Source organism: Anabrus simplex, chromosome 5 (genome assembly GCF_040414725.1).
Source record: "Anabrus simplex isolate iqAnaSimp1 chromosome 5, ASM4041472v1, whole genome shotgun sequence".
Classification (NCBI taxonomy): domain Eukaryota; kingdom Metazoa; phylum Arthropoda; class Insecta; order Orthoptera; family Tettigoniidae; genus Anabrus; species Anabrus simplex.
The window spans coordinates 74,351,894-74,366,984 of NC_090269.1; the positions used below are offsets into that span (position 1 = coordinate 74,351,894).

General features: G+C 42.5%; 1 protein-coding gene across 2 annotated transcripts in view; it reads right to left on the minus strand.

Annotated features, from left to right (window-relative positions):
• The window catches only part of LOC136874468 (trypsin-1), a 29,892-nt gene extending 15,132 nt beyond the window's left edge, over positions 1–14,760 (minus strand). For both annotated transcript variants that reach the window (XM_067148099.2, XM_067148098.2), the window contains exons 1-3: positions 14,702–14,760; positions 4,311–4,393; positions 1,621–1,709 (exon numbers count right to left, since the gene is read on the minus strand). In XM_067148099.2, coding sequence (XP_067004200.2) covers positions 1,621–1,709; positions 4,311–4,393; positions 14,702–14,747 — 218 coding nt within the window. In that variant the 5' untranslated portion in view covers positions 14,748–14,760. The remainder of the gene's footprint in view (positions 1–1,620; positions 1,710–4,310; positions 4,394–14,701) is intronic.
• Between the last annotated feature and the right edge of the window lie 331 nt (positions 14,761–15,091).

Here is a 15,091-nt window from a genome sequence, read left to right on the forward strand (position 1 = left end):
TACATTTCCTTTCATATCTGGGTGTTGATATCGAGAAGACAGCATATAGCATATCATGTCCAGAAAATCAACTCCTTGGGGTCTCCCCAAATTTCAGTAGGATATCAGTACAATCTGAAGCTATGGTATCGAGATTAGAATGACAATATGCAGTGTGGTATGTGACATCAAATGTTATTCTTGTCAGAATGCACGAGTCAAGTGCATCATCAATTTCTACAGTTTCCATTCATATCACCCGAAAGTATAACATCTTTATAATTAAAAATGTAATTATGCATCGCTTCTACAAACGATTCCATGAAACCAACATGGGTAGGACGTAGATTCATGAAAATAGTACTTTACTCACAGCTAATTCAAGTTCGAGGAAAATATACTTTGGCTTACGACAATACTCTGCAAGGGAGGTGCGAGCTATTTTACATTTAATGTTGCTCTTCACGTACACAGCTACTCCTTCTCCTTCTCTTGCCTAATCTATCGCTTCTATGTAAATTAAATCCAGGAATGTTAACCTCTGAATCCGGTATGACTCCTTGAAAAATATCTCACTTACAGCAAAAGCATTAATGTTTGAGTTTACAAAATATTTTAGTCAACAAATTAATTTAAATGTACCTTATTAACTAATGACTGTGCATTTAAGTGAATTATTTTCAAATCAGAGAGTTAGATTTCTGTTAGATCTTCACTGATTTTGTGGAATTCAGAAGACTTAAATCTAGAAGACATGCTTGAATTTGGATGGTTACAAAAATTCCAGAAAATGAATATTCAATTAGTTGTCCGAATGATATTACATAGAGTTTTATATTACATGAAGCAGAAGTAGAGAAGATAATAGTGAATAGAACATAGTAATTTAACTTAGGCAAGGAGAAATCTTTTAAGTTCAGCAGTATTTTCCAAACGGTATTTAACACCCCCTTGTAGTACGACAACTGTGCCATCAGAAGTCCACACCTATCTTCCACCGAAGATGGAAATTGCCTTTTTCAAATGTGATGTCTGGTGGAGGTAAGATCTTCACGAATCGTCACCTTGAATCCACGTAACAGCCTCTTCGCACGGAAAACTGCTGATCTCTTGGTGTACGAGACAAATTTACATATAATAGCCCTTGACTTCCCAGACCCAGGGGCTCCAACCCTATGCGCGTTGTCAATATCTTCCGCGCTTATGGGGACCTTAAATTCTGGGCCACATTGATCACTAAGTGAGTTGTATCTTTAGCTGATTCTTCGGGCAACCCAAAAATTCGAATACTATTTCGCCTTTGGTATTGCTCAATTTCGTCCATTTTATGATTTAATAAAGACTTCAACTCCAGAATTTCATTTTCACGAGCTTTTAACACATTTCTTAAGTCACTGATAACTTTAGAGTTAAAATCTACTGTTTCTTTGAGTTATTCGTAAACGTTTTGTGGAAGAACTGTTATCAAGGTTTGAACGAAATCCCTATTTTGCAATGTGAAAGTTCCCCACTATATCTTGCAACAAGGTCAACAACTTGTCCTCTGTTGAGGTAGTGTTACCTGTGGTGTAGGAGGGCGCTGTGTTCTGCATGTTGGTGGTATGAGGAGAATCAAGCAGTAGGTAACTTAATCGTACTCACCCATCAACACAGTGACCAGCTGTCAGAGCCCATTCAGCGCTGATGATGGAAGCTCCGCAGTAGTGATTACCTTCTGTCTGAAGAGAAAGCTGAAAAGAAACAGCATCCTCAGCATCACCGGATGATAAAAGCATTGTAATATATTTCTCGCATATGACTATCACCTTTTATCTTAAATCTTCCTAAATCAAAAGCAGGCTTCACGGAGAGAAAGAATGCAGTGACAAAAAAAAAAAAAAAAAGATTATTATACATTGAATTCAGCAGCCACAGGTCAACACTGAAGCATGGGGAAATTTTTGGTGATCCGGACAGTGAGTTCACACAGCATACACCGAAAATAAATACCAAGTTAATTTCTGGGGCCTAAGGCGGTCGGGCGTAATGATAAACACGCTACACCACCATGTACCGAGGTTACGGATAGTGGAAGCCTTTACCTTCCACCACTCCAAGGGACTTCATGACCTGTACGGAGATGACTTTGGTTTTAGTAATAATAATAATAATACAGCTTCAGCTGCAGTGAGCAGATATTTTGGTACGCCATCTTTTCATTGTCTGCGTGTCAATTTACTCTTCCAGATGGCAGGGGAACCACCAATTTATTTGGATACTTAAATGCTCAGTTCTAATTAATAATGTCCGGTAAACACAGAGATGGAGTGCTGTTTCAACGTTCTTCCACCTGTCAAATATCGCACTAGCCCTGTCGAGCTTGAACCCGCAATCTTGTTACTCGGAGGCCGAAACTCTACCATGACATCATAGTTTACTTTTTAATTTTTGTATCGAGTTGAGCCTCAATAGACTGGGTGATAACAACAAATTTCATTTCAGTGTCTAGATATTATCGTTCGTCTTCCGGCTTTGACATCGTCTCAGTAGTTATTGAGGCCAGCACCATCTTGTGCTCTTCGGGAAGAGGTCCTGTCCGTCTTTTAGGTTTCTATTCCATCTTAAAACCTTGATAGTCCTGTACCACATGTCTAAATTTTAGTCTGTCGTTAATTTTAAGTTCTGGGATACCGATATGTATCGGATTATTTTATCCCTAGAACCACTTTGACCTTTGTGACATCGGTTTGATGAAATTCCATTTTGTTTTATTCGGTCACCTGATATCCTGAAAATGTATCCATAGAATAGCGGTCCTTTTTTTCTTAATCGATGATGTGATTAGTTCTGATCGTGTTTCCGCAAGAAAATGGTGAAAGTTCAAGTATTTTTACTAGCCTATACTATGTTCCTCGAAATTTCCTTACGATATATAGAATTTGAGATAAGTAATTATCACGGTGCCTTTCAATGTATGACCAAACTTCTCAATATACTTGCTATCTGTAAGATGGAACGTACTCCTTTAGTCCTTAGTGGGCCGATGACCTAGACGTTACGCCCCTTTAAACAACAAACATCATCAGTCTTTGGTTATTATTTAATCCATCCACTAGGAAGAAGTTGTTGACGCGTGAAGTCATGTCGGCGGTTTACTGCTACATTTACTGTCACACTACTGTGTCTGATAAACGTGACTTACTCCTTCCTATGATATAATGCAGTTTTCTCATTAGTGCTTAATTGCTACGTCACACTGTCCATATCTATGGCAACTTCGTCTCATATTGGTACCGAATGACGTCATGTATCCCTCGGCGGCTTTCTTCTGCATTGTTTGCTATATGATTGGCTGTGTAGTTTAATTTAATTTATATTATTTCTTACGATAATTTAATTTCGTCAACATATATTCGTTTAACCCCTATGGTTTTTTGTTTATTGTGAATGTTTATTCTTGCTTCCCTTAGATAATTTTAGCCTATAGTTTCTTTCAGCTCTATTTTTTCTGTGTACTTCACCCCGTCTTCTCTATATAAAATGATGTGTTGTCTTGCCAGCACTCACCATTCATAACTCACCGCTGAGCGCTTATTTCTCAGCGCTTTGCAAGCAAAGCTCCGTCCGCACTCCGATGTCAAGACACGCACCTGCTTCAGATCCTCACTAGACGGGACTTTGACCGGTTCCTGGTTTGAGCTGGCGTTTTACATCATACTGCACGTTTTAAACCTTTGTCACTGAAGCTTGGTTTCTTCAGAAGATAGTTCAGTTTATGGACTGAACATGAGGTGGGAATTTTTTAATTCTCTAACTTTTTAATCACACTTCTGAGATATTTGCTATTTAACACTTCTTTTAAGAAATTTCGAAAATGCAGAAAGAGCCCTGAATCTCTAATTTACTAGTTCAAGGATTTAATATTGAGGTTTTTAAAAATAACTCTCCCTCTCTTTTTCTTAGGAACTATGTATTTTAGTTCAACATTTATGTTTTTCACAAGTAAGTGGAAACACCCCATTACTCAGCTAGGGTCCCCGTGGTCGTCATCCCACGCTTCTAAGTTGAGAATACCTGATTTACCCTTGAATTATCTTTTGCGACAGGCAGTGGGCAACGTGGATGTACTCTACTGTCCCAACTCAAAGAAGTATATTTTAGAGGAACATCTTGATAAAATTACAGAGTAAAAGAACATATTTTCGGCCTTTCTCTTCCTAAATCGGAAGTTGTATTACGAAGTTGTAATTTCGTCTATTTTCAGTTCAGTTATTGGACTGGTGGACTGAAGTATCTGCAGTTGTCTTAATTTTCAAGGATATAACTTTTTACTGTAAATATTTATTACGTACCTGGTAGGGAGAGTCCTTGATATCAGCTGTGGAGCCTCCTACGATCCTGCCATCCAGACGAGGCCGGCGGAGAACTGCGCTTCCTGAAAGATAACGTATTTATTTATTTATTTATTTATTTATTTATTTATTTATTTATTTATTTATTTATTTATTTATTTATTTATTTATTTATTTATTTATTTATTTGGCTTGTTAACTTGGCGTAATTAGGGCTACTAAGCCTTCAATCACACGAAAACAAGATTAACAACTACATGAATCTGATACGATACAGCTTCTAGGTTGGCCGTGTGGCTAGAGGCGCACAGATGTGAGCTTGCCTCCCGGACACAGTGGGTTCAAACCCTACTGTCGGCAGCCCTGAAGATGGTTTTCCGTGGTTTCCCATTTTCACACCAGGAAAATGCTGGGGCCGTACCTCAATTAAAGCCACGGCCGCTTCCTTTCCACTCCTAGCCTTTTCCTATCCCATCGTCGCCATAAGACCTATCTGCGTCGGTGTGGCGTACAGCAACTTGTAAAAAGAAGAGCTTCTAGGAAATAATTTTAAGAACTAACCCTGAAGTGCTTCGTTGGACTGGTTAGAGTGCGATTCAAACGGAAACGTAGGATCAATAATACATCCATTGATGTTATAATCCTACGGGTACCACCGGTCTCCGACAACCCATAAACGTGCACTGGATAAGCAGCGTCTCTTAATGACTGAATGGTGGAGCTTTGTATGGCGTCGTATCAGCAGATCGTAGGCTTTCACAATAGGTACAGTATCCCAGGACATGAAAAATGGTTTGTACAGGGTTTCTCATTTAAACCCAGACCGTCCAGCGGCGTTTCTAATCCCCGAGACCTAAGCAGCTGTACGGGAAGCGCGCGCATATTTCTTGACCTTAGAAGGAGCATGCACGTGTGTGTAAAAGTTATTTTAAATACGAGTCGGCTCGACGGGTACGCGATGCATTTGTTCAGCAATTTCCTGGTGAAGTGCCATCTTCATGAGCACAGTTTCACGTAATTTTAAATAAATTTGGAACTACTGGCTGAGTGCTCAATAAAAAACATGCGCGGACACGAACAGTTTTAACAGAGGAAAAGCTAGATGACTTTGGTGCGAATATTGAACGATCACCGAACAAATCACTCACAAAATTAGCACAACAAGTAGGGGTTTCGGTTTCTCCCACGCACAGAGGTACAAAGCTGTTTTACACCAAACCGTACAGGTTTACACGGGCCAGTGGCGGCGCGTTCTATATGTTCAGTGGTTCAGTGAACCCCCTAGAAATAGATAAGTCTAGGTAAAATGATTTATCAGAGCCTATTCCTTAAATTTGCTCTGTATATCAGCGCGCGTAGCGGTATTTTTGACATCAACACTCGCTTGCTCTCCGGAACCAGCGAAGAGGTTCAATTTCAGGTCTGAACGCGTGGGGCCGTGAGACGTAAGGAAGGTGCGCATGGCGAGGGGCTGTGAGGAGCAGGGAAAACATAGCCCAGGAATCGCTGGCAACTGGACCAGCGATAGACACGAGTTACATCGAGCAGTTCCGAAATTAGCCGAAGCATTGTCAGAGCGCGCGGTTAAAATATGCCGTATGTGGTAGGTTTTGAAAGGATTTTAATTTGACGATTTTGCCATTCTGATGTAATTAACCGCAATGAGCCAGAATATTTTGATAACTACAGTTTGTATAGCATCAATAGGCGTAAGTAGCATAAGTTTATGTAATCAAATGAAACTTTTCATTAGTAATACGTGTTTTATGAAAAGTAAACAGCAAAATACGTCAACAAATAAATAACAGTAGTCTGCCTAACACGTTCTTGAAGTTATTCCTACGTAAGCAACGTCTTCAAAATGAGGGGAAATTGGATCAGCTTAAAGTAATTGCACCTCATATCCTCTGCCTTTCATTCTTCATTGTTTTGGTAACTTCTTCAAGCTGTAGCCGTGTCTCTGCAAAGCAAAGTCATGTTTCTAATCAAGCAATGTCACTATTTTACATATATGTAAACATCAAGTAACAATAATAATCTGAACACCTTATTTTCCACAGCAGTGAACCCCCAGACGTTTTATCCACGCGCCGCCACTGACACGGGCCCATTGTTTAACACCTGCTGATCCAGTAACAAGAGTGAGATATTGTGAGTGGTACCTTTCATCATTGAATGATCGTTTATTCGACCCACACCTTGTGTTCTTATCGGATGAGGCCTGGTTTCACCTTAATGGTCCTGTGCACAGTCATAACTCTGGCTATTGGTGTGCAGAAAATCCTAATGGTGTTTAGGAACTCTCTCATTCTGAAGAACGACACTTCCAGCATCTTTTATAAGGTAATATTTCATATACGATTGTATACATGCTTAAAGCAGGGCGGTCGCGCTTGAGGCAGCTGCTGTAGCGCACACCGTGCACGCGGTCTGGGCAATGCCGACAACGATTATTGTCCTGGAATGGCTCACACGGCTGCTACATTAGCGGTCATATTTAGAGCACCACGCCAGTCACTGCACGACAGACCATCATGGTGTCTTACCCAGCTGTTCGCTGAATTTTGTTAAGTAAGGAAGCTGACACCGTTTTTTCAAATTTCTGATCTCTCGTAAATTCCTTATTTTCCTCGAATATATAAATTACCATTCTTGGAATACAATAAGCTGTTACAAGGTGACGTGCTGTTTGTGTAGCATTTTTTACTCTCCTCAGAGAGGTACCTACTTCCCAAATTACCATTTTCAATTGCATAATTGTTTGAGGTGGACTTCTGCAAGCCGACTCAAACCAAAACATCTAGGAGGGTAAGACTCAGGTCCGTCGATGAAGAACTGAGACATGCATTGTCAATTATTCCACTACAGATCAAACGCCTGTGCCCAGCTAAGCAAGCGCAAGTATTATGTTGGAAAGGAATGATTAGAAATTTTAATAGTAACTGTTACGGAGATATCCGTGGAAGTCAGAGGTGAAAGAAGGTGCGGGCTGGAATGGGTCTAACTACAAGTTCAAAAGATGAATTAAAATTTCAGCAAAGGTTTTATTTCCAAAACTTAACAATGGTGACATAGAATTTAGACCGTACAACAAATAACAACCAGTTAAATCAGGTACAAGGCAACTTTACAAATTCTGGGCTACGAGCCCCAAAGTCTGAGCTCACAGCTCACACCCACAAATTACCAAAGGGCAGAAAACCCCTTCATTACATGGAGCTCTTGTTCCCGCTTAGTAATACCAAGCCTCCTAGAGGCACCTTCAAAAATACCAGAAAGAGCTGGCCTGCTCTCAATTTTACAAGCCTATCAAAGGCCACAACAAACTTTACTTCTAACTGCCCTCAAGGCACACAAAGAAACAGGGGCATTTAATACCCAACCTACAGGGTCTTCGCATGAAGAAAACTAAACATCAGGTTAAGTTACTGGCCCAAAGGACAGAAAGGACTGGAGGCGTGAGCTTGCACTCCTAAATACACATTTTAAAACCTAAGGGGCTCGAGGCCGATACACAGGGGCTAATCCCAAGCTAGGGAGGTGACTCGTATGAAAAAACTTTAATACATTAAGGAAGAGAATAAACGATTACGAAAACGTAGTCACCTCATTTTCAAAATGAAGGGGAGAGAGAAAAGCACTCTCTATCCCCGAATTAAATTTCAAGAAAACAGAAGTTTACCAGGAAAAGGGTTTACATGTTAAATAGTTTACATATGAAAGGTTTCGAACCCTCCCCGAGAGTTAAACTGCTGAGCTAGCACGAAATAAAGATGTTAAAAGGCCATTACCTTGTTGGAGATCTGTTGTCCGAAGAAAGAGGCGCTTCCCGCCCCCTGCTACATATCCACACACTAAGCTAGATGTTACTGAAGTGGCCCGGAGACAAGAAAATCAGCAGTTTTTATATCCTCGTGGAAAGTTCGAGACATTTCATGAATGATAACAACCCGCCCTCAAACTTTTATTGGCTACAGTACACAGTTACATACAAAATTGGAGAAGAATGCCCCGATTGGCCGAAAATTAATTACAGAAATTCCTAATTGGCTACATTCAAAACAGGCGGAAAGGAAGGATTAATATTGCCAACCCACAAATGACAGAACAAAATTTAGTAAAGAGAAAACTTATGAATACAAAATTTCTCCAAGAAGGTTCATTCCTTCACACCAGAGCGCATTATCATAGTTTTTGGTCGAGATCTCTGTTAGAGAATGTCCACACTTCTTGATCAATGAAAAACAAAGCAAATCAAAAACACACAGTGACATCTTCTGATAACCAGTAGAGTTAGTTCAGTTTTTAAAGTTCAGACCTTCTCCTGTAGAGGAGTTTCAATTGGCGCAAGATTTGAACTTGCGTCGCGTAGAGGTGTACCGCCCGGTACAGTAACATAATAGTACATTATGCAAGAATCCTATAATGGCAATGATTGAGACACGACTATGTTTATAAAACGAGCGAAGCGAGTTTTTGTAATTTCCATACGAGTGTCTTAATTACCACTATAGGCGAGTTGCATACGACTGTTTATGCTCGATGATAATCATAACTCTGTTTGTTAAATATGCATACATTTCTGTCGAGATGTCGCTTGACAGTTGAGTTTACTGAACGGAGCGCAGAACGCATGCGCTGGGTTATTGATTTTCCGTGAGTGGATCAGAGACCTTGACAATGCCATATGTTTTCAAAGCTTTGATAGAAGGTTATCATAACCTAGCTTTATTTCAAGTAAAAATTGTTTATTGTACAGTTGGTGAAATGAATTTGCCGGAATGTGCCGTCTGGTTGTGTAATATTGGAAGTAGAAGGTGAATTGATGTTAATATGTGTGTCCGACATGTATGAATTTGGAAACAAGTGCGAAGCTAGTGCGTTGAGCTCAGATTCGATGTTACCCTTACCTAATTGGTCAAACAGTTGTAAGGTAATGAAAATCTGAACTCTGATTGGTGGAGAACCTCTATCATAATGAAAATCTGAACTATAAATAGTTTGCATGTAAAACCGACGTCAGCCAAGACCGAGCTTGCACCCTGTCAACCTGCCAGCTCACCGTCGTCGCCCGCCAAGCTCCAGCTTGCCCACTCGCGCTCGCCGCCAGCTCAGCCCTACTCAGCAGTCGCCGCGAGCTCCAGCTCGCCCCAGCCAGCCGACCAATCATCGAAGAGCAGCCACTTTCTCTGCGCGGTCCGACTTCCCAGATATACTCTGGGAGCCAAGTTTCTGCGGTCTGCCATATTCCCACCAGCTCTTCAGCCAGGCACACATCCAGCCAAGCCTCCCAACACATCACAGCAAATTTGTCTAGTGCTCAGTGGAACATCAACTCAAGTCTTGTCCCGGCGAGATCCGTAAAACTATACCTGCCATGACTGGTGCCCACTGAGTACGCCTATTCTGGTCCTCTTCGGAGTTTGACCCATCCCGTTTTCTATCCTCACCCCACCCTCATAACCCCCCCCCCCCTGTCGGGTCAATCTCGGTGGATCGAGTAGCTGGGACCCCGACAATACCCAGTCATGAACACTTCCTCAGCCGCCAAGGCGCGTCCTTTAATACTGTACCCGTCCTTCTCCCTATACATTACCGACTCCAATGAACCAACCCCTAAGACACCACCGCCTGTCACAGTCACGCCCAAACCCCAGAATTCTACAATAACCAAAGACTCCTACCAAAAACCCCTATTCCAACGTACCAAGACTCTAGATACTAAATATCTACCTCTTGTCATCCCACCCATGCCGGATTTCCTCACTCTGCATCAATTCCGTGAACTCGTGTTCTCAGCCGCGTCCACTATTTCTAAACATATCCAACTCATCCAAGAACTTGCAAATGGGTATGTCATCATATTCACAGACAGCGAGGACAGTTTTCAATTACTATGGAAGCAACTTGCATCCCACAAGTTGCTCCCCTACACGTGTCAGCTTGAAGCCTTAACTGTGGACACGGGTACGCAGACCTCTCCTCCCGCCAATCATACACACACACAAACACTACTCTCCCGCCCCCTCCCTATGATCTCTAGACCCTCACAGACTGACACCACACTCACACTTGATCATCAGTCAACCACACCCAACACCACCAATCCATCACTCACTGTTCCCCCCACCATGTACCGAGCTCGGAAGTAAGACTCCTTCAACTTCCCAACCGGGCTAGGTTACACTAAACAAATATACTCAAGCTGGTGGCAGGCGTAACAAACCTGCCTCCCAATCAAAACCTCCACCAACGCCTAACACCTCCAGAACAAGTACACGCCCCCGCCCCCCTCACTCGTTACACAATGCTTTAATTGCCTCAAGCTGAATCACTCTGCAGCCTCGTGCTCAGAACCCACCAGATGTAACAGATGTGGTGGTCCTCACCGCCACACTGTTTGCAATATACCGAAGGAGCAGGCGAGGTGCGCTAACTGCGACGGCAGTCACGCAACCTCGTAACCTGGCTGTCCCTTCCTGAAACAGGCAATTAAAGCTCATTACAAACACTCACGACACCTGAACACACACTCCTCCATCCACCCTCAGCCTCGTCACCGTACTGTCACCACTCCGAACCCGGCACCCCCTCCCACTCAACACCCCGCCCTGCCAAGTCTCAATAATCCCACCCTTCTCAACCTACTCCTCATCCAGCTACTCACGTCCTTCAACCAGTCTCCCCTGCCAAGCCGTCAGCTAATCATTAACTAATTCCCGCCCTGTATCAACCCTGTCACACACCAAGATGTTCAACTCCTCATCCACCCAGTACCCCCGCTGCACCATCACCCACTCTGGCTGCCCCAACTTACCTCCCATCAATAATGTAAACTTCATAATGAACAATTATGACAGCAACATCGGGCGTGGTCACCTAATGGATGGGCGACCCTCCACCTGATATTGCTTCCCCCTCCCTCCGTTGGCCTCTGTCTTCAGAGAACCAACGTCCCCCACCCCCCAACATTCACCCTACCCTCAGGCCATATCATGGCCAGTTAGATCCCACAAAAAGAATCCACCTTCTACCATATCCGTTAAGTTCCACAACAACAGATTCAGAAATAGTACTCAAGGCCTGAAATAACGGTCGATGGGCTGTAATCTCTCACTGGTCCCTCGGGACCTCTGAGTATGGTGGTCTGAGTTCAAGTTTCATTATGATACAGGTTCTCCACCAATTAGAGTTCAGATTTTCATTATGATTCACCTGTTTGACCAATTAGGTAAGGATAGCATCGCACCTGGACTCAACGCACTAGCTTCGCACTTCTTTCCAAAATCAAACATGTCGGACACACATATTAACATCAATTCACCTTCTACTTCCAATATTACACAACCTCACGGCACATTCCCGCAAATTAATTTCACCAACTGTACAATAAACAATTTGTATTTGAAATAAAGCTAGGTTGTGATAACCTTCTATCAAAGCTTTGAAAACATATGGCATTGTCAAGGTCTCTGATTCACTCACGGAAAATCAATAGTCCGACTCGTTGGCTGAACGGTCAGCGTACTGGTCTTCGGTTCAGAGGTTCCCGGGTTTGATTCCAGGCCGGGTCGGGGATTTTAACCTTAATTGTTTAATTGCAATGGCACGGGGGCTGGGTGTATGTGTTGTCTTCATCATCATTTCATCCTCATCACGACGCGCAGGTCGCCTACGGGAGTCAAATAGAAAGACCTGCACCTGGCGAGCCGAACCCGTCCTGGGATATCCCGGCACTAAAAGCCATACGACATTTCATTTTACGGAAAATCAATAACCCATCGCATACGCTCTGCGCTCCGTTCAGTAAACTCAACTGTCAAGCGACATCTCGATAGAAATTTATGAATATTTAAAAAATAGAGTTATAATTATCGTCGAACATAAACTGTCGTATGCTTCTCGTCTTGCCATTATAGGTTTGTTGCATAGTGTACTCATTTTCTACTCTCTACAGCGAATTAAATATCACACACTCTAATAAACGCAGGAGTCAATCTCTGTGACCTGAAGAAGGCCTCTCCATAGAGTTAGGCAACACTTTAATCACCTGGCATTAGTGTCATCTAGTGGCGAATATTGGACTCTTTCAAGTTAGCAGTTATGTAGCCTGGCCATAGGCATCGGTTTCCTCTTCGGGATTGTCACCAAGGAGCCTGAGTTGAAACATTTTTTTTTAAGTATTGCAACGGTTAGTGGTTGGCACCCCCCGCGCCTTTAATTTCTCTGCTTAGGGTTACCTTTACTCTCTTCTATGTGCCCAATCAGCGGCCAGTCTGCTATAATAAAAGGAGTTGGCGAGTGCCTACGAAAATTGCCGTTTTCAGATCATCGGCTGCGGTTCGTACATGGCTTAAGGCGGCTGGTGCGCTGGGACAATCATAAGGTAGACTATTATATCGTAAACATCACGTAACTTCTAGAAACATCGAATGACCAACGGAGATACCATCGTATCCTGGAATGTAAAGTTTAGGGTAGTGACGTTTACTTGCCCGTTTTAATGTACGGTTTTTTTTACTTAATTGTTTTTTGTATTATGTAGGCATTCCTGGTTTCTTCGAGAGCAAATATAGTGCCAAAAATGGCTGTAATAGTTTCAAGGAAATACGAGTGTGGACACTCATTCCCCTGGTTGAAAATCTTCTCTAGTGACTGGAATCTTCTAAAATTAACCTCTGTTTTTTCTAGTTTCGGCTGCACTTTCCTAGTCACAAAGGGGCATGGGATTATCCTTTTGTTTTTCTGAGCCTCTTGCCCTATTAAGTCTTATTGTAATGACATGCCATGGGATCGCTTTGTAGGTTTCAGCATCACTTTTCTATTTTGTGCCGACCGATTTTCTAAAATTTCATTTCTGATCTCCTTTCGGAGTTTAAATATTTCTTGACCTATATGTAGAATGAGCTTTGCTTTTGTTTAAATTCGGAATTCTCTCCCTGTTATATGTTGCGTTGGCGTTGCCTTCCTTTATCAATAAAAGGGCAGTGAGTGTTTGACTGTGTTTACACTGCTACCTGAAGGCATGTAGGCCTTGGAAAATGGGAACTCAAGTTACCCTTGTTATTAATGAGGCTCTCAGAGCATTCGAACTGTTGTAACTTTTTCAAACCTTGGTAAATGTTATATACTATTATCAACTGTTATTCAGAGTGATAGATCACCCACTATTGTTTTTATATTGGTTGAATACCAAAAAAGAAAAGTAAAGTAAATAGGGTTGCCTTTACTCTCTTCTATGTGCCCAATCAGCGGCCAGTCTGCTATAATAAAAGGAGCTGGCGAGTGCCTACGAAAATTGCCGTTTTCAGATCATAGAGTTTTGCCTTTCTGTGGTCATCTTTATTTTATTCGTCCAGCCCTAGGACCCTGCCACTTCTTCCTCCACCCATTGTGGACCACTGTAACGATAATAATATGTTGGCGAATTTCGTATTTGTACGAGGACTGTAAATAAAACAGTGACAACGTAGTCCAGACATTTGCAAGAGATCGGGCATGCACAAATAGGATATGGGAGGGGTTCGGTGGCGCTATTGTCGATGTGTACAGTAGTGTGCATTTGACGGACATCCAGTTGGGAGTGTTGCTGCTGTGTGGCGTTGAAGTGAAGAGTGTTGATTTCACCGATCTAAAGCATGCTTTTCCAAAAGGTGATTAGAGTCCGTGGATGAAAATCGAGGTTGCCCGTGGCAAAAATATATCAGATTTATATCGAGGATTACGTGAAGCCTGTGGCAATAATGCATTACCGTATAGGACGGTTACAAGATGGGTGAAGGCGTTTCGTGCTGGTCGGAATCAGACTGCAGATTTGCAACGCACAGGTCAGCCGTCCATTCCTCAAGTTCAGATTGACATTGTGAGTGGTCTCGCTGAGTCATCAAACCGTGTGGCACATACTGATGAAATGTCTTAACATGAGGAAAATTGCGTCCCGTTGGGTTGCACATTAACTCACCGACATACAGAAATGGCACCGGTATCCACCTGGACAGATACCCCAACGAAGGAGAGGCATTTCTGCAGCGTACGAGTATTGCCGCCATTGATGAGTCGTGAGCACGAGCCTATGAGCCTAAATTAAAGCGCCAATCGAATGAATATCGTCCCCCAGGTTCGCCACAGCCACAGACATTTCGACAGGAACCCAGTTGGGTGAAGCTTATGCTAACTGTGGCAGGGGGTGTAATTCTTAAGCATGCTGTGCCTGAGGGACAAATCGTCAACCGTGCCGATTTCTGGAGAGACATCTGAGTCCGGCTATGCGGCGCAAACGTCCATGTTTGTTACGAGACGATCTCCCTATCGTGTTGCATGACAACGTACGTTACGGCGCTGGACGAACGTTTTCTACAGCGGATATTCCTCATGTGCGTACGAACACTTACCTAGGCAGGACGTCACCAGACAGAGGATAATTACAGCTTTCATCATCTTGTCGGTGTTATCAACCACGACTCTCAGATATTCGATGAGGGAACAGTGTTTTATAGGAATCTTAGCTCGTTAAAAACACAGTTGTTTACATATCGGTTTTCACTTTTATCACAAGAAATCATCAACGTTATCTCTGACAAGTGTTATAACGAAACGAGTAACGCCATTTTATATAAAAATAATGAAAGATAAGGTAATGGTCCGGTTGTTTCGCTGAATGGCTGGCATTGTTGCCTTCGGCTCAGAGGACCGCAGATTCGTTTTTGTGTATCGTTAATTCTTCTGGCTCGGAGACTTGGTGAGTGTGATCGTATCAATACACATCTTCATCTACACACAAC